Source organism: Lissotriton helveticus, chromosome 9, assembly GCF_964261635.1.
Source record: "Lissotriton helveticus chromosome 9, aLisHel1.1, whole genome shotgun sequence".
Lineage (NCBI taxonomy): Eukaryota > Metazoa > Chordata > Amphibia > Caudata > Salamandridae > Lissotriton > Lissotriton helveticus.
This window is the reverse complement of record NC_136070.1, coordinates 610,557,572-610,580,198: the sequence shown is the minus strand read 5'-3', so window position 1 is coordinate 610,580,198 and position 22,627 is coordinate 610,557,572. Positions and strand designations below refer to the sequence as shown.

Genomic DNA, 22,627 nt, shown 5'->3' with positions numbered 1-22,627 from the left:
TGCAGATTCAGAGTGCAGATTCAGAGTGCAGATTGTGGGTGCAGATTGTGGGTGCAGATTGTGAGTGCAGATTGTGGGTGCAGATTGTGGGTGCAGATTGTGGGTGCAGATTGTGGGTGCAGATTCAGGGTGCAGATTCAGGGTGCAGATTCAGAGTGCAGATTTAGAGTGTGCAGATTCAGAGTGCAGATTGTGGGTGCAGATTGTGGGTGCAGATTCAGGGTGCAGATTGTGGGTGCAGATTGTGGGTGCAGATTGTGGGTGCAGATTGTGGGTGCAGATTCATAGTGCAGATTCATAGTGCAGATTGTGGGTGCGGATTGTGGGTGCGGATTGTGGGTGCGGATTGTGGGTGCAGATTGTGGGTGCAGATTGTGGGTGCAGATTGTGGGTGCAGATTGTGGGTGCGGATTGTGGGTGCAGATTCAGGGTGCAGATTCAGAGTGCAGATTGTGGGTGCAGATTGTGGGTGCAGATTCAGAGTGCAGATTCAGAGTGCAGTTTCAGAGTGCAGATTGTGGGTGCAGATTGTGGGTACAGATTCAGAGTGCAGATTCAGAGTGCAGATTCAGAGTGCAGATTGTGGGTGCAGATTGTGGGTGCAGATTGTGGGTGCAGATTGTGGGTGCAGATTGTGGGTGCAGATTCAGAGTGCAGATTCAGGGTGCAGATTGTGGGTGCAGATTGTGGGTGCAGATTGTGGGTGCAGATTCAGAGTGCGGATTGTGGGTGCGGATTGTGGGTGCGGATTGTGGGTGCAGATTGTGGGTGCAGATTGTGGGTGCAGATTGTGGGTGCAGATTCAGAGTGCAGATTCAGAGTGCAGATTGTGGGTGCAGAGTGTGGGTGCAGATTGTGGGTGCAGATTGTGGGTGCAGATTGTGGGTGCAGATTCAGAGTGCAGATTCAGAGTGCAGATTCAGGGTGCAGATTCAGAGTGCAGATTGTGGGTGCAGATTCAGAGTGCAGATTGTGGGTGCAGATTGTGAGTGCAGATTGTGGGTGCAGATTGTGAGTGCAGATTGTGGGTGCAGATTGTGGGTGCAGATTGTGGGTGCAGATTGTGGGTGCAGATTGTGGGTGCAGATTGTGGGTGCAGATTCAGGGTGCAGATTCAGGGTGCAGATTCAGGGTGCAGATTTAGAGTGTGCAGATTCAGAGTGCAGATTGTGGGTGCAGATTGTGGGTGCAGATTCAGGGTGCAGATTGTGGGTGCAGATTGTGGGTGCAGATTGTGGGTGCGGATTGTGGGTGCGGATTGTGGGTGCAGATTGTGGGTGCAGATTGTGGGTGCAGATTGTGGGTGCAGATTGTGGGTGCAGATTCAGGGTGCAGATTCAGGGTGCAGATTCAGGGTGCAGATTCAGGGTGCAGATTCAGAGTGCAGATTTAGAGTGTGCAGATTCATAGTGCAGATTCAGAGTGCAGATTGTGGGTGCAGATTGTGGGTGCAGATTGTGGGTGCAGATTGTGGGTGCGGATTGTGGGTGCAGATTGTGGGTGCAGATTGTGGGTGCAGATTGTGGGTGCAGATTGTGGGTGCGGATTGTGGGTGCAGATTCAGGGTGCAGATTCAGAGTGCAGATTGTGGGTGCAGATTGTGGGTGCAGATTGTGGGTGCAGATTCAGAGTGCAGATTCAGAGTGCAGTTTCAGAGTGCAGATTGTGGGTGCAGATTGTGGGTGCAGATTGTGGGTGCAGATTGTGGGTACAGATTCAGAGTGCAGATTGTGGGTGCAGATTGGGGGTGCAGATTGGGGGTGCAGATTGTGGGTGCAGATTCAGAGTGCAGATTCAGAGTGCAGATTGTGGGTGCAGATTGTGGGTGCAGATTGTGGGTGCAGATTGTGGGTGCAGATTGTGGGTGCAGATTCAGAGTGCAGATTGTGGGTGCAGATTGTGGGTGCAGATTGTGGGTGCAGATTGTGGGTGCAGATTGTGGGTGCAGATTGTGGGTGCAGATTCAGGGTGCAGATTGTGGGTGCAGATTGTGGGTGCAGATTGTGGGTGCAGATTGTGGGTGCAGATTCAGAGTGCAGATTCAGAGTGCAGATTCAGAGTGCAGATTCAGAGTGCAGATTCAGGGTGCAGATTCAGAGTGCAGATTCAGAGTGCAGATTCAGAGTGCAGATTCAGAGTGCAGATTGTGGGTGCAGATTGGATTCAGAGTGCAGATTGTGGGTGCAGATTCAGAGTGCAGATTGTGGGTGCAGATTGTGGGTGCAGATTGTGGGTGCAGATTGTGGGAGCAGATTGTGGGAGCAGATTCAGAGTGCAGATTCAGAGTGCAGATTCAGAGTGCAGATTCAGAGTGCAGATTCAGAGTGCAGATTGTGGGTGCAGATTCAGAGTGCAGATTCAGAGTGCAGATTCAGAGAAAACTCAGCAGCACCACCACCACAGCATCAATCTGTGCAACCATTCAACAACAACTGGTTCAATTATGTTCTCTCAATGTTTCAAGCTTTATTACAAATGTCACAAAAAGATGTTATTTCACTTCTGTTCTTGGATTTTCATCACAATAAAATACACTGAACATAATCTTCACAAACGTTATTTACAAAAGTTTAAGCTATTGCCAATATAAATTACAATCACTTTTATTTAAGTATTCATTATTTAAAAAAATTAAAAGCCGTTGCTATTTGTAATATCAATACATCTAAGTCACGTAAATACAAAACATGTTGCATTACAAATGCTATAGTCGTCACATGTGCGAAAGTTATAACTATTGGCATTGAAAATGACAAAGCTATTAATTTAGCTATTTTCTAAATCAACACATAAATAAAAAAATTGTCATTTACAAGACCAATAGCTCAAACTTTCATAATGCGAGACCTATTGCATTGCAAATGCTTGTTGATAAACGCGGCTGTTTGAAGAGTACAAGGATTCCCAGCTCAACTATGGAACATTTCAAGCATGTGAAATTATGATAGATCCAATGCTGGAGAACTGTGTATATTAAGTTTATATCAACTGCTCTCTAGCCTTCATTAATCCACTGCAATGCTTCTGGATATACCTCTGACCGGTGCATTCATAGGCATCAAATCATTCTCTCTGAGATAGTTTATTTTTGGAACCCATCGCCCGGTAAGAATTATATTTCACAGAACACTGAAAACATAGTCGTTTCTGCAATAGCTTTCTGCCATTGCACCTCTCTTTCCTTTTCTGCTGTGCTCAATAAATCAAAGCAAAATGAAAAGTAAAATGCAGTGAAAACAAATCTATATTACTCATGACTCCTTGTGTTTTGGGGAACATGTATACTGAATGTTAAAAGATCACGCCAAAAAAGTTTGTACATTTATGTAGGGGATGTACGTTGTTACAACGCAGGTTGTAACAACGCATACCTTTACCACGCGGCCGCTACAACGCAAGTCGCTACCACGACTTGCGTTGGAGGGTGCGGATTTAGGATTTTTTAATTTTATATTCCAACACCAGTCCCCGTAACAGTAGGGAAGGTGTTGGAATATAAATTTATAAAATTCCTTATCCCACAGCGCCCTCCAGCGCAAGTCGTGGTAACGACTTGCGTTGTAACGGCCGCGTGGTAAAGGTACCGCGTGGTAAAAACTTTGTGGTAAAAGTTGTTTACCGGATGTACGTTGTTACAACGCAGGTTGTAACAACGCATACCTCTACCACGCGGCCGTAATGTGTAGCCTGTAATCACTCGTGTATCATAAGATCCATGTTTCAGTACTATTTGTGTAAGATCCATGTTTCAGTACCATTTGTGTTTGTGATTTTTAGATGGAACCGCATTGTGGAACTTGTGGAGCAGAAGAAGGACAACCTGAACTCTATCCTCCGGATCCAGAACTATTTGCTGGAGTGCAATGAGACCAAGTCTCAGATCCGGGAGAAGCGAAAAGCCATTGAATCTACACAGTACAACAGCAGCGATATGGGGGGTGTTCTGTCCCTGCAGCGGAAGCTCTCTACTATGGAAGCTGCCTTGGTGGCCATTGCGCCAAAGCTGATTGAGCTCCAGCAAGATGCAGAGGCTCTGGCCAACACTCATCCAGCCCAAGCAATGGAAATCCTCCTGCAATTTGAGCAAATTAGTGAAGAGTGGGAGGCCTTAAAACGTACCTTGCAGGGCTGTGAGGACTCGCTTACTGTGGCCACTCGGCTACAGCAGTTCATTCAGGATCTGGACAATTTCTTGACCTGGTTAGTGAAGACCCAAACAGCTGTAGCCTCGGAAGAGCTGCCCAACAACCTGGTGGAGGCTGAGAAGCTTCTCAACCAACATGCCGCCCTAAAGGAGGACATTAATCACTATGAGGAAGATTACAACAAGATCCAAGCGGTGCACGACTTGCTAGCCCTGGAGGAGGCTGACATCCCATACCTGTCTCTACAACAATGGCTTCAAAAGCTTGATGTTGGCTGGAATAAGCTCTTGCAGATGTGGGAGAGTCGGCGAGAGGTTCTGGTCCAGTCACATATCTTTCACCTTTTTTTGAGAGATGTTAAACAAGCTGAGGCCTGCCTAAACAATCAGGTAATTAGCATAATGATGTATTTGTAATACTGTTAGTGTTGAAGAAGTTGCTTTCAATAACATCAGTATGTACTATCTTTTATTTCATATAGAAGAATTCCATCGGAAACATGTCATTCCGAGGTCACTCAAAAAGTAATGCCGTACTTAACAACTCACATTTCATTACAATTAGAGACAGGGGCGTAAGCCAGGTTCTTGCAAATCCTGCTGTGCAGGGAGGAACCCCATTCCCTTTAGGTATCCCCCAATCCTCCAGGGGACCCCAACATTCCAGGTGAGGCTCCATTCAGCCCAAGGTCAATGAATATCTGTGACCTATTAGAGACTTGAGGGCACCCATCACATTCTGTCGGGGGGTTCCATCAGTTTGGGTCCCACTACTGGTTAGAGATTTGGAAGCCTGGCTCAAGTTCACTGTCTAGCTCTGGCTCGGCCATTGTTCCATGGGCCCTGGGGAGCCAAAATAAAGCTGAACCGAGCATTCCAGGCAACATCTTTTTAAAAGCCAAAACCAGCTAAACTCAGAACATGACATCTAAATAGATGTTTTTCTGCTCTTTGTGACTGTCAGCAGCCGAGCTGCAATTTGCATGTTTCTCACTCAAGAGCTGTAATCAAGAGAAAGCTCTGCAAGATGTGAGAGTCCTCTTCGTTTTGCTAATCAATGCAAAGGCTGTCATTGAGATGCTGACCTCAGCCGAGGCCTGTGCAGGTAAGAGCGGTGGGGACCGGTGGGTAAGGATTTCGACGGACGATGATGAGGGAACATTTATTATTTATTTAATTTCCCCTCATCATCGTCCGCCGAAATACCCCACTGGGCCCCACCGCTCTTACCTGCACGGACCGCTGCTGGTTGACCTTCTCCGTCTATAGTCTTTGAAGAAGGCAATGATATTAAGACAAAAATAAAATACAGCCTTACATCATGCTTAAACTTTGCACTTTTTCCAAGAAAGACATTTTATAGATATTTAATGTCAGTTTGAACTAATGTGATATATTTATTGAACATAGTGTACCAAAGTAGGTCATCAAACATATTCAAAACGTTATCTATTGGTGGTGATAGAGAGACAAGATAATTCCTCTAGCAGCTGAACTGCAGAATGTGTTTCCAAGAAACCTAGGCTCAAATCACAGCTTTTCCACTTGATCAAGTTATGTGATCCAAGGCAAATAACTGTAGTTGATTGTGCCTCAATTTAACTGACTGTCTAATCTGAAATCCACTTACGGGATCCCTCTTCAGATCTGTGCTACATAAAAACCTCAACTTGTGTATGGGTTATGAGACAATAATGTAGTCCTGGATGGAACCACATAATTGCCATAATTACACGTCACATGACAACCTGACATCTCTGAGTTGACTCGTGGAAGTGGCATTAGGACATGAAGAAGTTCATGTTCAAAACGATTAATCTTAACAAATAGCAGTGCAGTGATACAACCTAATCTCAAGGTTTAAAGGTACTTTATGTGGCCAATAAAAGCAAACATTAAAAAAAGACATTTCATCAAAGATACAATCAATTTAATAAAACAACAAAAAGGGCAAATCACACAGATAGTATACTAAATTCAACTATACAAATCAATAAATGGACAAACGTTGTTGTTTCCAGGGCTAGGTTTGTAAACAACAAGGGATGCAATGTATAAAGTGCTACTGTGCTGAAGCATAAAATCAATTGCTGTAATCGGTATAACATAAAGAACACGAGATGACACATAATGATCCCTGGGCGCAGCCAGCAAAGATGGGCTAGCTACTGCCTAATGTACTAATGTGAAACACATACTTCCAGAAAAATATGTTTAATTTGAACAGCCTTTATTAAGATGTTACATGATGTTTGCTGTATCATATCCATGCCAAATCTTGTGATGGCTCGGCTCGCCCCTTGGCTCTTGGAGAAAAGCCAGATCCCTGGCCCAGCACACCATGTGAATTTGTAATCTTGCCCATCTCTACTTATAGTCTCGAAATTTATTTATGTGGGCTTAATCATCTGGTCATACAGTTTTAAATATGCATATGAAGAGCATAAAACGAAGCCCCTTCGCAGTTGGTAGATCCAGTGCTTTCAAGTGACAGATACTGCCAGGTACTAAGTACCTGCATTTTAATTGTTTGAAAAGCAGATTTTCCATCAAATTGAACCCCTTTTTCTCTTTAATCTATCATTTTATTTAGGCCCAGGCAGAATTTAAATTACGCTGGGGTAATGCAAGTTATTTTGGGAATGTTGCATTATGGTTACTATGCAAAATTCCTGAAATTATGCCACGTTATTTAATTACTGTCAACGCATCAAAAATTGATGCAAGGACGTATTTGCAGCTAAAATATAGCACAAAATGATGGATTTGCATTGGATTGTAATTATGCATCATTTTGCTGAACTTTCTCATAATTTCTACAAAAGCAAATTTGGAGAATTTTACATCTCTAATTATATTGTCATTGTCATGCATGTTTCCGAATTATGTTTACACAAATAACTACAGTGCTTTATTCATATTTGTGGAAACCCATGATAAATCAAATTCCAGATAACTGAAATAAGAGTCATTTTGGATTCTATCGAGGACAAACCGTTATGACCAAATACTAGCTGACATTTGGTGGGATGTGAGGTTCTTGATTATAAGATTTAATTAGAATTCACAGGCTGGTTAGATCAGTGGTTCTTAACCTGTCGTCCAATGACCCATGGGGGTCCCCGAGGTCTACTAAGGTGATCCTTGACTGTTACAAAATTAAATAATATTGAAATGAATACTTTAAAATTGATAAAATATATTCAATTCAAGAAACAAAACTGAAGTTGTGAAAACGTATTCTATATTTGATGGTGAACCAAACAAAATATTTAAATATTTGAGCATTTGTTCGGTGTATACTTGTTTTTTTATTTTTTTTGCATTGTTTTGAGGTTTAAATCATAGGAATTGCTTGAGCCTGGGGTCCCCACCTTCCAATAATGACTCAGTGGGGGTCCCCGGATTCAAGTAATGATTCAATAAGGGTCCACGGAAGTAAAAAAAGGGGAAGGACTGCTGTGTTAGATCATTGTATGGCCTCAAATAGGCAATCCAAGAATACATTTTTCATAATTTGGCTTTTCAATTGGGCCAAGGCGATTTTGTTTCAATGAACTCTAAACAACCATATTTTCCATGTTATTCTACTTATGTTAGACTTTTAAAAATGTGGCTTATGAATGCCAGCATAACAATTCTTAAAGCTGTAAAATACTCCTGCTTGCTGTAGGTTCCAAACTTTCCTGAGGAAGGACCTATAGAAGCAGATATTTGCTGTTGGCTGTTAATTCATTTTATATTGGGAAGATATGCTGCTAGGGTGATTTTCCTTAAAGGACATTCTAGATAGAAATTAAATAAGTGTACATTTTGTGGTTTGACTAGGTGAATAAAATATTTTTTTAAGTATTTTTAAAGTTCTATTGCACAAAAGGACAGACTCAGACTAAGGATTTTGTATTTCAGAATACCATTTTTAAAATATTTTTTATTTTTAGTCAGGATTTTGGAACAAGTTTTTCAAGATTTGGAGCCTGGTGCTTGCCCGTACCATGATCAACCTGCATTGGATTCCTACTTGACACAAAAGAGAGAAATGTTGCATTGTTTTGAGCTTAAGGTAGACAGGCGTGTTTGGTGTGGGTGATACTGAACAGCTTGTTCGGAAATTTTTAGGGTGTAGCTTCAGGGAGGTGTTTGGGATGTGACACCTCCCAAATAAATGCATTCCGGGCTTAGTAAATGGGTCTGGCTCTGAGCTGGGTCTGTATGTCTTGGTTTTTCTAGTTATTCTTTTTTCCCTCATATGTTTTAGCATATTAATTTTGGCATCCAGAACTTAAATATATATAGTGACCAATTTATCAAGAAAGTAGTAAATCTGCACCGATAGAAGTACTCCTTGAATGGGCACAAATGTTCTACTTGTTGGAGTTCACAAACATTGGCAGTAATAGGGGTGGAAAACGTCACCAGTCTGAGTTTCCAGGCATTCTACTGGAAATCAACACCCAAAAGGTGATGACACAAATGTTTGCAAATAGTCTAACCATTGGCAATTGCTTCGGGTAGCATTCCAAGCCACGTTTTTTCCCACTTTGTCTCTATTCCTAGACTGAGGCCCACCTAATGCAAATCAGTACTGACCCTGTTTCTCATATGAAAAGTCTAATCCGAACATTGGTCATCTCACCCCTCCATCCTGCGGACCCCTGCTTTTTTAGTTGGGCTGTTTAAGATTCTCACCCCCAGAATCTCACTGACTGAGCTACACCCCTGGGTATTTGTTGCAAGGTATGTCAGTCTTATCGATAAAAATGTACTGTTCACTTGCTGGACAGTAACACGACATTGGGGAGCTGTGCATTATTTTGAGACTTGTGTGCTGTGATGTAAACTGTAGATTTGACACCAGGTGATTGATATCAAATAAGCATTCACATTACATTAGGCTTGATTTCACTCTTTCTGCCCACTACTGTGTCAGATGCTTCACTTCAACTCGGAGCTAGCCAGCCTTTCTAAGATGAGACTCTAGCAGGTGTGTAAATGTGCACTATCATTCTATCATGCAACAAATAAAATGACATGTTCAGGTGCAATGAAAGGCACCCCAGAAGGGTCAGCCCAGAGAATCTCTGGTAGCAAGGGATACGCTTGATCGCTGAGATTGTCATTACCCTTAAAACTCTTGCCAAAGGACATCAACATTATTCTTGCCTTCTCCTGATCAGACTACCTGTATCATGCTTAGGAAAGTAGGAAACACCTGATTCTTAAAATGGGAAGAGGGGCGTGGGTTTAGAGTGAGCGACTGAGAGAGAGAGAGAGAGAGAGACTTGTTTCCAGCAGAGTGGTTGGCAGAAGACCTGGACTAGACTCTCTGAGATACAAGATAGCACAGCTTCACAGAAGTACAGTACGACTCACTGTCAAGAGAGAAAGTCGAAGACAGTTCAGATCAGATAATGCAAGAAGGGTTCTATAATAGGCAAGTACTATAGAAATACTTGAGGCAGCGTGCCTAGTGTGAGGGGAAGCATCACTGTAACTAGCCCTCAGGCAAACCTTTAAACCTGCCCCAAATCCAAAGGCAAGTAGCTCTTCACTCCACTGTCAAGCTGAATCATAGTCGCCAAACCATAAGGGGATAATCTGAAGCCACATCAAGAACAGATTCCTAGTCGACTAAGCCAAATCATAGGAAATAACTGGAGCAAGGTCAAAACAAAGTAGCTGAGTCAAAATACCAGGATCCGTCCAACATCAAATACAGGGATCAGTCCAAGGAAGCGTGACAAGTGAGTCTACTGGACCCGAAAAAGGAGAAAAACAATAAAGGTGTGGGAACGGAATCACCACTGCGTATTTTATTGTCGAGCGAGGAAGCTCAAACAACCATTGTTGCAATACGCTGGTCTTCTGCATACATTAACCCTTTACAGAAGAACTACCAGTCCTCTGGTGGCTAGGGCGACATGTTTGTGGAAGTTCATGGAAGCTGTTGACTTCCATGACTGTAGTCTCCACTGCAATGTTTCATCTCTTCCATGTGGCATGTGTCATCACTCTCCTGTGTGGTGTTTTACCCCGAAACCAGACACATAATCGCAAATCTCAGCAGTGGGGCAGGGCCAGGTGGGATCAGTCTCACAATAGTTGCATTTTCTGCTGCACCTAGCTCTGCGTGAAATGAATTTGTTGATGGAGGTGATGATGAGCAATGTATACATTTAATTCCCTTTACTACTCTTAAGAGATAGCTACGCAGTGTTTGATTTTACCATTGATACTGCATCCAATCCCAGTGAAGCGGGTATGGACAGATTAACAAGCACGTACTTCTGCAGCCGCAAAAGTTCAGTACTAGCTGCTTGCTCTGAGTTTGCGAGGCCTAAGTGGTCTTAAAGTGTTAGTGCGTGTAAATGAGTGTAAAGATAAAGGGCCCCCTGCTACTAATGGGAAGTTCCTGTAGGCAGGGAAATAATACGTTGCGTAAATTCCTAGGGCAACTTCAGAAGATCACAATAAACCAATGCAATTCTAATACCAGGAGAGACAAAGACAAATATATATTGAAAAGTACAAAAATAATTATTTATTGAAAATGAAATATTCCGTAATTCCTCATTAAAATTAGAACAAGCCACATACACACCACATCAATCTCATCATTCGCACTCAACAGTCATAATATATACATATACGGTAGGTATGGTCAACGCCTGAAAATTCATCAGTCAAAACATTATGTACTTATTCTGATATATTTTATATTTCCATCACAATGGTTGTTTAGACGTTTTCCATAGCTGAGCGTGGTATTTAGGCTTTTAATACAAAGGTATGTATTTGTGTTGTGAAGTGGCTGCAGCTCCCGGGTGGTTAAAGTGTTAGTGTGCCAGGCCAAACTATGCGTGGTAAAGGCTACTCGTTGTAACCACGCATGCGTTGTAATGCATGCATGGTTAAGTTATGCATGGAAACGGCTGCGTTGTAGTGGCCGTTTCCCATTTAAAGAAGACAAAGTTCACTAATGATCAATCAGTTACATTCTTTTAGAGAAGGGGTATGTATTCTAGCTCATAAATATGGAAAGTCTTATAATGATAACACACTTCAAAAAATCTGTTGCTTTGCAAATATCTAAACATATTAGTGTTAAATAATCCCCTCAGTTGCATTTACTTTGCTACAGTAACAGGTACGCATTGGCGCGGGCCTTTTCCACGCCACCTTGGTGGCATCTCATGATCAGTTGTGTTTGTGTGCTGTGGCCTGGGCTGTCTCTTGGTATTTTGACATCTCAAGCTAAGTTCATTTTTGTGTAAATTGCAACTGTTCTTAGCGCATTATCGTGTGCTGTGTCATGTAGTTACAAAAGGGGGTGGTGATGGACGGAGCATCTGAACCAATCAAACACTCACACCCAGTCAAAAGATCTGGGTTTGATCCATCACCGTTTTTAGCCCACTCTGCCACCCCAGTTCAGACATGGCTATATGCAAATCAGTCTGACCCTGTGCCTCATGGGAACAGTCCAGCCCGAACTACCAAGCCATGCCTTCCCTGGACCGGAAACAAGCTGCCGAGGACCGGTTTCTGGCATTCCAGCCGTCTTCAGCCCGGCTTGCTTGAACCCCCTTTTGTACCGTGTCATGTAGTTAGGCTCTGCAACCGATAATTTTGGTGGGTTTTATTGTACCCAGAATGTAGTCAGAAAATATAACCTTGTAGAGCTGAACATTCTGCAGCCAGTGAAACATCTGCTGTCAATATTTTGTGATAATCCAGTCTTAAACGGCATGTGTATCTGTTGTTGTTTTTCCTTGATCTTTTTTTTTTATGTTAATGTGGCTATTGTGTTGTGTGGCAACATTTCATTTCACGCCATTTTGTAGGGCGCTGAAGGTCCTCACTGAATCATCCCCTTAAGAGGGAGATTCCTTGGAGGCAAATCCCCTAACAGATCTTATGATTGTAGTTGAAGGATTGTCGCAGACAAGGGATGCCATTTTATGAAGAGAAGTATTTCTTCCACAGAGGGCTGAGACATGGAGCCAGCTGTCAGCCACGCTTGCCAGTTCCAGTTAGAGCTTGATGTTCCCTGCCAAAAAATCCCAGAAACAACTTTCTAGTGGGTAGTAAAGCGCAGCTGATCTTGAACAAGATATCCAAAGAAGATTTTCTAACTGAAAATCTATGAAAAAAAGCAGCTATTGGCTTAAGAGCAGAGCTCTGTAAATTAACTCCCTCATACTCGACGTGCAGTAGAAATCGGAGTTATGGTGGCTCCAGTGGTGGCTGGTGACAGATAACAGTGGTGGGGCTTAAAGTTGTAGATGAGTGCTCTGTGGTGAGCGAGCAAGCTTGGCTGTCATAAGTTCGGGTGGCTTCTCCCCCGGGAAAATTCTGATGAAAGAGTTGGCAAAACGTGTGCATTTGTAAACAAATTTGAGAAAGCAAGAAGGTTAAGCAATTGTGAAAGTGTAGATATGACATCAATAAAGGCAATTTCATATGATAACGACGTAGGTAGCTGCTTATTCAGTGTAACCAGAGAACTTTGAGATAATAATGCCAAGTACTTCATATATTTCTTTATTTATTGATATGCCTTTACAAAACTACTGAGAAAAGTTATTTGTTGGACTGAACACAATGAGACAGCAAGGAATAGACATTAAAAGGCAGTAGGGCACCCTACAAGGCACTTTACGTCGCATTCAGGGGATGAAGAAATATGAGCACATCACGCCTCCTCCTGACAGAATTCCATTAGCTTCCCTTGCTGGCCCACTAGATCATCGAAACCAGCTGCGTCATTTACAAACATTGCAAATTATGCAGCTGTTTTTCATAATGTAGTGGGCCAACAAAGCCGCCATGACCTATAGCACCCCTCTTATCTTGGGTAGAAGCTTGACCATATTACTTTTTTTGAATGCCAACCCATAGCTAAGACTTTCTGCTCCTGAGACCAAAGAATTACATTGGTAAGAGAATAAAAAATAAACTTACAGCCAGACCATTAAAAAGACAAAGAGCTAAGGGCCCGATGTAGGTCGGTCGGTAACGGCCGAAAATCGGTATTTTCGGCCGTTACCGACCGGTATTTGAGCTTTGGTATGTAGGGACACATATTTTACAGAATCGGTAAATTTACCGATCGGTAAATTTACCGATTCTGTAAAATACCGAATCGGTATTTCTACCGATTAGGTAAATTTGGTATGTAGGTGGGACTCTTCTGAGTCCCACAAGCCTTACCGATTCGGTATTTTAGCATCAAATTCAATTTGATGTTAAAATACCGATTCAGGTGTGCATGCACATGTGTGCATGCACACCTGTGCCATATGACAGGCAGACCTGCCCTTAGGGCAGGTATGCCTGCCACATGGCCCCCGAACCTTTTTTGGGGGTGCTAGAGGGTGTCAAAGTGACACCCCTGCACCCTTGTCAAAATCGGTATTTACCGATTCGGTAAATACAGACCGGTAAATACGATTCGGTAAATACAGAATTTTACCGATTCGGTAAGAAAAACATCTGGATGGACCTACATGTCCACCCTTCATATTTACCGATTCTTAATTACCGAATCGGTAAAATTCGGTAATTAAAAATCGGTAAATGATTCCTACCTACATCGGGCCCTAAGATCTGAGGAAAAGTGAAACAATGCCATTTTATGGAGCCAGCGCGTGGGGGCTGAGGCCGCACACCTGAAGTGACTCAGTAACAGTAATGTCAGTCAGCGACAGCAACCCTTTTGAGGCCTGACTACGGTGGCTGGCTCCAGCTGAGTCACCATCAGGACTCCGAAGCAGAGCCCGTGAAAAGGCCCAGGCTGAACAAGATAGGAAGCCTCCTCCAAGTCCGAAGACTGGAAAATGTTAACGTAAGAAGACGATTCCAGACCAGACCTGCCCTGGCTGGCTCTTCTCTTTTTACGTTAACATTTTCTAACTTAGCCCTTGGACCACAGACCCCACCCCGTGCATGTCGGCGTAGTATCATGTATGCTGTCACGAGGTGCGCAACTCCCATAGGGCTCAAAGGGCATCAGCCCCCCGTCGTGTGTGTCAGCCCGGGCTGAGACAGCTTCCTGGACACACACAGTCAGTTCTTGAGCTGCTGTGGGCTGGCTGGTCTGGCGTCTTATTGAAGCCGTACCCGAAAATTTCACAGGTCTTTGAAAGACCATTAACTTGATAACGAGGCTTTGTTGTTTTTTCACCCATTCCTACTCCACTCTGCCTATTCCTTAAAGTTGCAAATTACTTTTGATGCCACAGTGTGAGAATGCATTTCCTGAAAAGTAACATTAGGCTTTGTTTTTATGCAGTCTTCTACAGCTCGAACTCCCCCCCCCCCGCCCCCACCCCCCCCAGGTATTGAGGCACTTTTGCATGAGCACCAGTTACATTATACAAGGACACATTGCAGGAAGTATTACCCCCCCCCCCCCAAAAAATAATTTGGCTTTACATTGCTGGAAGTATTACCCCCTCCGAAATTTGACTCTAGTTGTGCCCCTGGCTGTCACCAATAATCAGAATGTGTTCATAACCGTGCGTGCCTCAGCCTGTATTTTTATAAGCACAGCCCTCACTGGCTCACTCTACTCTGCACACGTGCATTTTTTAGATCCTTAGTTATTCTTTTTACACCGCAGCGTGGCTGATTCTCTGACTCCGGACCGAGGGAGTTCTGGCTTGGCTTCCTGTAATATATTTCTGTGCCAGCCAGCTGCTCACCAGTATAATAGTACACAAAAATAAATAAACTCAGCGATACAAGGGGAGACCCCTGGAGACGGAAATAATTAATAAATCATCTGAGTAAGTAAATGTAAGGTAATAAAGATCCCACCCACTCCGCCCGGCTAACTTTATAGGCTTTGAATAAAATGTCGCTCCCACGTGTCCATTGCAGTTGTAATAGTTTGTTTTAACACCTCCATCAGCTCTTGAAACTACCCCAGCTGTGCGGCCAAGCAGTCTCATGGTTTAGACGCCATGTTGTGACTTTACTTGGAAGAGTCGTTGTCTTGTTCTATCAGTTGGTGTAAGTGATCCTGCCATTTAAGTAGTGTGATTAATTATTGCTTAAAAATATGTTTTTATGTGAAACCAGTTTTTGTTGTGCCTGTGGTGGCAATTATTACCACCAGTCTTTTCTTCCTGATCATAGCAGTACAGTTTAGTCACCAGCGAACAGTTCTACATAATTTTACCATACACCACAAAAAAGTCTTAATTAATGCCTATTTTAGTGATGTCCATTACTCTCCAGATAAGTTGCGCATCTATATGCAGGAAATCGGATTTATTTGTACAGGAAATGGAAAAAACGCCAATAAAAAAAAAAACTTAAAAAAGAAGAAAACAGCGCACTTGAATGTCGTATTTTAACTGCTTTGCTGTGAAACATCTGCAGACCCATTTTCACAATAGATGAGTTAAAGTAAGGTATTGGCATGCACATTTTTTTCTTGCCTTTGACCTGAATTCTTTTGCAGTGCACGAGACCTGGTACTTCTCTTTCCACTCACCAAGCTGCTGATTTATTGACTCTGAGAGTGCACCAGACTTCAGTACCAGTGTTCTAACCTATTACAAAGTGTATGTCGAATTGGCTATCCCCAATGTGCATGTGAGGCAGAGTGTCTACCCTGGACTGCAGCACTGCGTGTACCACCCTATATGTGACAATGTACAAAATAGCTCCCAGCCTGCCACTGCAGACTGAATCAGAATCAGAATCAGAAAGTACTTTATTCGATTAAAATCATTAAACATAAAAGTGACAACACGAAAATTACACTTTATACAAGTCTGGTTAAAAACACGGAATATCATTATATTTCATTTACACCAATAGTTTTCCGTAATTTAAGAACATGTTTAAAATAACTTGAAAGTACAACAACAGTTAAAACTGTATCCATTCTCTGACATTCTAGAAAGGCTAAACAACATCTGTTTAAATTCATGTCTTTAAGGTAGGGGATTAAAACTTTTCTGCGAGGTATGATATAAAATTTACAAAAGAATAAAATATGAATATCAGATTGGGGTGAGGAATCATCACAAGGGCAGGTGGGTAAATGTCGCGACCATAAATTCATTTCTGGGAAGGACAGGAGTCTAAAAACAAGATTTAATCTAAAGCGGGTTAAGAGAAATCGATCATAATTTGACATCAACAGGGTCAAATAGGGCTGTACTTTTACACCAGTCAATATTAAATTGTGCGAGGCAACTGTCTTTTTACTGGCTTCCACTCGCCTTCTTTTATCCTCAAGGTATTCCAAACTCAGTTTTTTCAAAAGTTTTCTGGGTATGTTTCCCATGGAGGGTGGGTCCTCATAATATTCGCGGTGTCCAATATCAATCATAAAATGTTTAATATATGCTAGCCAGTCAACGGTACCCATATTTTCCATATTCAATATATCCTGTATTGCAGCCCGATTAACTACACATTCATTAGTAGTCCATACCCTGTGCCACAAGAGAATGGGCTGTATTCTAATTAAGTCTGATATGTGGGGTTGGCCCAGTTCCATATGACAAATATAAGTTGAGACGCTCTGCGGTACAGCTAAAACATCCCGCAGGAATTTGTTTTCAACAATTTGTAATGGTTCAATGTTAGAAAAACCCCAGAGTCCCGCACCATAGAGGGCTACGGATGTACATGTGGCATTGTATATAGTCAATATTTCTTTTATTGGTTTATTACCCAGCTTTTTTTAAAAAGTCTTGATGGCCATTATAGTTTTTTGGAACAAAAGAGTTCTGGCCTTTATAGCACTTATCCATCCCCCCAGTTCATGGAACAAAATACCCAAATAGGGGAAAAAAGTAATATTTTCCAAAGGAACATTGTTTAGAAACATACTTTTCAACTTTTTCCCAGATTTTGTACCACAGTTCATGGAGTATGTTTTACCACAATTAATTTTCAGGTCTAAGCTCAACATGAACTTTTCGAATGATAGTAACAATTTTTGTAAGGCCAAGGGGGTACGGGCCATTAGGACGGCATCGTCCGCATACATGAGCGCAGGGATCAACCTCTTCCCCACCCTGGGCACGTCCCTGCACTCCTGCAGGAGACGATGTTCAAGTCCATTAATGTAAAGAAGAAATAGGAAGGGGGCCAGAACACACCCCTGGCGTACTCCGCGTCCCACTCCAAATCTTCTAGTACATTCTCTCCCACGGCCGAATCGGACTGAGGCTGTGGCTCCTGAGTATAAATCTCTCAGGAAACAGATTATGGGAGCTTCCACGCCTACCCCTTTCAGAATATCCCACAAATTAGTGTGTGATACGCAATCAAATGCCAAAGACAAGTCAACAAACATAAGATATAACCGTTCACCTTTAACCCTTGTATATTTTTGTTGGATAATCATTAGATTTAAACATTGTTCAACAGTTCCCATGCCTTTCTGGAAACCATACTGCAGGTCGCTCATTATTTCATTTTCCTCCGCCCAATTCTGGAGTCTTGCCAAGATAATTCTACCAAGAATTTTTACAGATGAATCAAGGAGGGAGATTGGCCTATAACAAGCACAATTTTGTCTATCACCCTTCTTGTAATTCGGCACAATTATCGAAATAAACCAGGATGAATTTAAGCCATTGGCAAGGGCGGCATTAAAAAGCTGTACCAACACGGGACCCCAGATCTCTTTGTTTGCTTTATATAAGTCTGCGGGGATCCCGTCAGGGCCAGCAGCCTTGCCACCCTTCGTTGCCTTCAACCCTGTTAAAACTTCCTCCAGGGATATCCACAGATTCTCCTCACCCATTCCACCATTCACCAATTTAAGAACATTTGTAGTATAAGGAGCATCCTGCGAGTTATATAAAGTTGAAAAATGTTCCACCCATTCGTCTTCGGTAATCGCCGTCGCTATGCGAGCCTTATGACTATCAAAGAGGAAGGGAGTGTTAACTGCCCCCCAGAAAGCAGATGCATCCTTTGACTGTGCAGCCTCGCAGAGGGCTTCTAGGGCCTCCTTTTTTATAGCATTTTTTCTATTTTTCAGGGCCTTATTATAGGTTTTCCTCAACCCTCTTATTACTAAATGATCCCGGGGAGACCTGTGGATAGCATGTTTCAAATCACTTAGTGCCCTGGTACAAGCGGTATCAAACCAGCTTTTAATACGCCTAGTCCTATTTTTTACCTCCACCCACAGACTTTTCCTAATTTCGAGAGCTATTCTATCGAAATGCTCTAAAATCTGATTGGACTGAGACGTCTCCCCAAGACAAATAGAAAAACTATCTGAACAGGCATTTAACAGCTTTGCAAGAAACATTTCTGGCATGACTTTGCCCCATTTTAGTGTATACCCATTTTGCCTTCCCAAACTCACATCAGAGGCGGTATGTGAGGTGAGAGTATGTTCACAATGTTCATAAAAAGGGTTCTCAACCTCTAATGATAAGGGCAAATGATCACTTAGGGGTAACTCTAAGATCTCTGGCTATCCCCAATGTGCATGTGAGGCAGAGTGTCTACCCTGGACTGCAGCACTGCTTGTACCACCCTATATGTGACAATGTACAAAATAGCTCCCAGCCTGCCACTGCAGACTGGAATGGCAGTGGTAATGCCACGTGTTACTCTTTGCCATTTAAAGTAATGGCAGAGCCCCCATTTCCCTTAACAATATATGTAAGTCTCCCCTAAGAAAGGCCTATAGAGCCTAAGGCAGAGAGCTGTATATTATGAATTAAGATATGTATTTTTATTTATGTCTTAACAGCAACATTTCAAAATTGTAGTTTTGCTGTGGATGAGCTAGGAGCCCCACGGGCTAACTCAGTTACCACCAACAGGGAGGAGAACGGTAGCTCATAGACTAGTGACTGCATCATCCCCCCAGGACACTTTCTGGGAATAAACATGGCACCCCTGGCACCCTGCACCTTAGATCACGTCAAAACTGGAACAAGGACTGAAGAAGGATTGCCCTGCTTCCCCCTGGACCACACAAAGAGAGGCTTCACACTCTGCTGGACTGCACATTGGGCTAGCAAAGACACAACTGTGCTTGTGGCTCCTGGCTCTGGGAAGAGTTATGCCCAGCCCAAGACCAAAGGAGTGACTTAAAGTAACAGTGGACTGACCCTCTGGAATCCTCACCAGGGTCACCACAGCTGAAGTAGCCTACATCGACAAGTTGGTAGCCACCGCAGAAGAATCGCTACTAGCTGCTGCTGGGCGCCCCAAGAGACCGATCCTCGATGGACAAAAGTTGAGACAGCTGGAACCCGGAGTGCTGTCGGAGTCCAGATTGGTCTCCCAAGAGGGACACTAGCCCCCACAAAAGGATTTTGTTGGAACCGCTGTACACAGAGACCTGTTAACCAGCCACAGCTGGCTGTCTTTGGTCTAAAAGAGGATTTCGAGGGACACCGACCTCTATGGCCAAAGTCACCCCACCTTACCCATGGACCAAGGAATAACTGCAAAGGAACCCCTGTCGACCGTACAACACCCGGAGCATTGGTCATGCCGTACAATTTGGAACTGGAATGCAAAGCAGTCTGGTGGACAGGTAACTGTCCAGATCTACTGCATTGGCCCCCAGATCTTCTCCCTGCCAGATTTGGTCACCCAAGCCGGGCCGGAGTAGTCAAACTAACTTTAAAAACCTTTCCAAAGTTTTCAGACTTTATGGTTGCCAATACTTGCTTGCGTTTGGATTTAGAATTTCTTTAAAAATCTGTCTCTCCGGAACCCTCTGGTGGATTTTGCTCATCTTGGACTCATAAAAATAGAATCTATTTTTATAAACTGGTGTTGTATTTCTTTTGTGTTGCATGGTTTTCTTATTTCGTTGTTTATTACTGTTAAATGCTTTACACTAGTTCCTTTGTTCAAGCCTTGCTGCTCGAAGCCATACCTACCCAGAACAAGACAGTTTTTGCGAGTGTTATTCCACAGTAAAACCAAATAGCCATACCATATAATACACCCAAATCCTCACACTCATCTATTGTCACTCCAAGATATCTTATTGTTTTTTGCTGTAGCCACAGTAGGCCAAAGGGCCATCTCATTGGGTCAAACATTTGGTGTCTAGAGGACTGCCCTGCCACCGACCACTATAATCTTACTTAGTTGACTTTCAACCAACTGTTGACCATCTTTACCCTTCCCCATAATCTGAGCCTATTCACCAAACTCCGAAGTGCATTATTCCACCCTCTACTGAATGTAGGTAATCATTTTTGTGGAGATTGAACTCTCCATGGATTTGGTAGATAATATAATAACGTTGGTGGCTCTACAGAGTAAGGAAGACACAGATTTTACGAAGAGTCCTGGTAACAATAAATGACCCTTGCTGAATAAGTGATGTTTGGTGATATTGTAAATAGTGTAATTATGATTTCAGCGCCTTAGCTGAAGCAGAAGAAGTGAAATATATGGATATTGAATTAAAAAATAGAAAATATTCTACAACCTCAAATATCCTACACGTGATCAAAATGATGTCTGGATGTGCCTCAGCAATATTTGGTCAGGCTAAACCTGAACCAAGGTTGATTTATAAATAAAAAATCCCCATATTGTCATCATGGATTAAATGTTGTATCGCACTGACTTGGCCAGGGACCTGCCCCCCCCTGTAGCTCCGCATGCTGTATTGTGCCTCTGCCCAGGCAGGACTCAGTGCAGGTAGGGGTTTGAGCCTCGTCTCGTGCCTAGTTTGCGCCCTCTGTTTTTGCTCCGTTTTTGCCTTGTTTGCCACTCTGGGCCTTGTTGTTGCCTTGTTTTGCCTGCTTTTTAATTTATTGTGCCATGCTTGCTATTGCGCCCCCTCTGCCTGTTTCCGCTTCCCCACCCGCCGCTGCTTCCCCCTTGGCCGCTCCCCTCCGCCGTTTCCTGCTCCCGCCCCCCAGCTGTGCCTCCCTCCCCCTCCCCTATTTATGCCAGCAGCAGGTGCGCCGAAGGCAAGCCCGTCTGTGCCCATCCGCGCCAGTCCGCGAACCGACCACGGCCAGCACCATGAACCCTGGACCTCCGACCATCCATCGCTACGACACCACCACCCTCCTCGCACTAAACCCCGGAAGACTAAGGGAATGCCAACAGGCCTCGCCGAATACGACCCACAGCCAGTTCTCCTGCCTACACTGCCACCAGACCCTCACTGCCACCCCTGCCTCCAACACCGCCGACACCCTAAAATGCATTCTCAGACTTTTTCAAACTTTACGTTTGCCAATACTTGCTTGCGTTTGGTTCTACGCCACGCCCGGCTGAGAACTTCTGGCTTTTTGGGGGATGTCCAGGCTTCCCTTATGGACATGCCCTTCCATGGCATCCGTCTCTTTGGAGACCAGGCAGACATGGCCCTGGACCGCTTTAAGGGCTCGCGGCTACGGCCAAGTCCTTCGGCCTTTCGATAACCTCCTGCCCCCCATCTATCTTTCACCGTTTTCATGGCCACGGAAGAGGCTTTCAGCTGTGCCAGCCATATGCTAGTTACAAAACCGTGCAAGTTCAGCAACCTCTGCGTGGTTGTGGGTGCGGCTCCTTTCGACCCCATGGCTCAGGGGTCCAGAAGTGTAGTCTGTCCACTCCTCCCCCTGCAGCCTTTAAACCTTCCTAGTTTGACCCTTCAAGATCAGGGGCAGCAGGTTGGTGGTAGGATCAGCCATTACCTCCACCAATGGAAAACATAGCATCGGACAAGTGGGTTCTTTAGATAATCCAAAGGTGCTACTCCCTCCCCTTTGAGACTAACCCTCCCTCCATGCCTCCGACTTACGACCGGCAGACGGAGGCCCACCTAACTTGCTTCAGGAGGAAGTCAGGACTCTCTTGGCCAAGAGAGCCATAGAGAGGGTTCTGATGCTAGAAGTAGGCTGTGGTTGCTATTCATGCTACTTTCTGGGCCTGTAAAGGACAAAGGCCTTTGGCCTATTGTAGATATGCGAGCCCTCCACTACTTCCTCAAAAAAGAAATGTTAAAATGCTCCCTCTGGCTCATGTCTTATCTGCCCTGGACTCCGGAGACAGGATGATAACGTTGGACTTGCAGGATGCCTATTTTCACATTCCCGTCCTGCCTGCCCATCAGCTCTGCCTGTGGTTCATGGTAGTCCACAAGCACTTTTAGTTTACGGTGCTACACTTTGTCCATACCAGCGCCCCTCAGGTGTGCACCAAGGTGAGGGTGGTGGATACAGCCCTTCTGCGCAGATCAGGGATGCCAGTCTTCCCCTGTCTCGACGACTGACTGTTGAAGGGGAACTCGCCCCAGGCTATCCTCTCCCACCACCAGACTACAGCAAATCACCTGCTTTCACTGAGCTTCACTATCAAAGTGTCAAAAGTCACACCTGAACAGCTCAGATGACCCCTTTCATCGGAGCTGTTCTGGACATGGTGCGGTTTCGAGCCTATCCTGCCGAGGGGCGAGCCCAGGATATTCAGGCTATTATCCCCTTCCCCGCGGGTCTAATTCCCAGGGGGGGGGGAGGGGGCCGA

At 43.9% G+C, this 22,627-nt stretch overlaps 1 protein-coding gene across 1 annotated transcript in view; it reads left to right on the top strand.

Moving 5' to 3' along the window:
* The window catches only part of SPTBN4 (spectrin beta, non-erythrocytic 4), a 1,415,585-nt gene that overhangs the window by 320,135 nt on the left and 1,072,823 nt on the right, over window positions 1–22,627 (top strand). Inside the window, 1 exon segment of the mRNA XM_078660647.1 lies at window positions 3,778–4,534. Within this exon segment, the coding sequence (XP_078516773.1) occupies window positions 3,778–4,534 (757 nt within the window).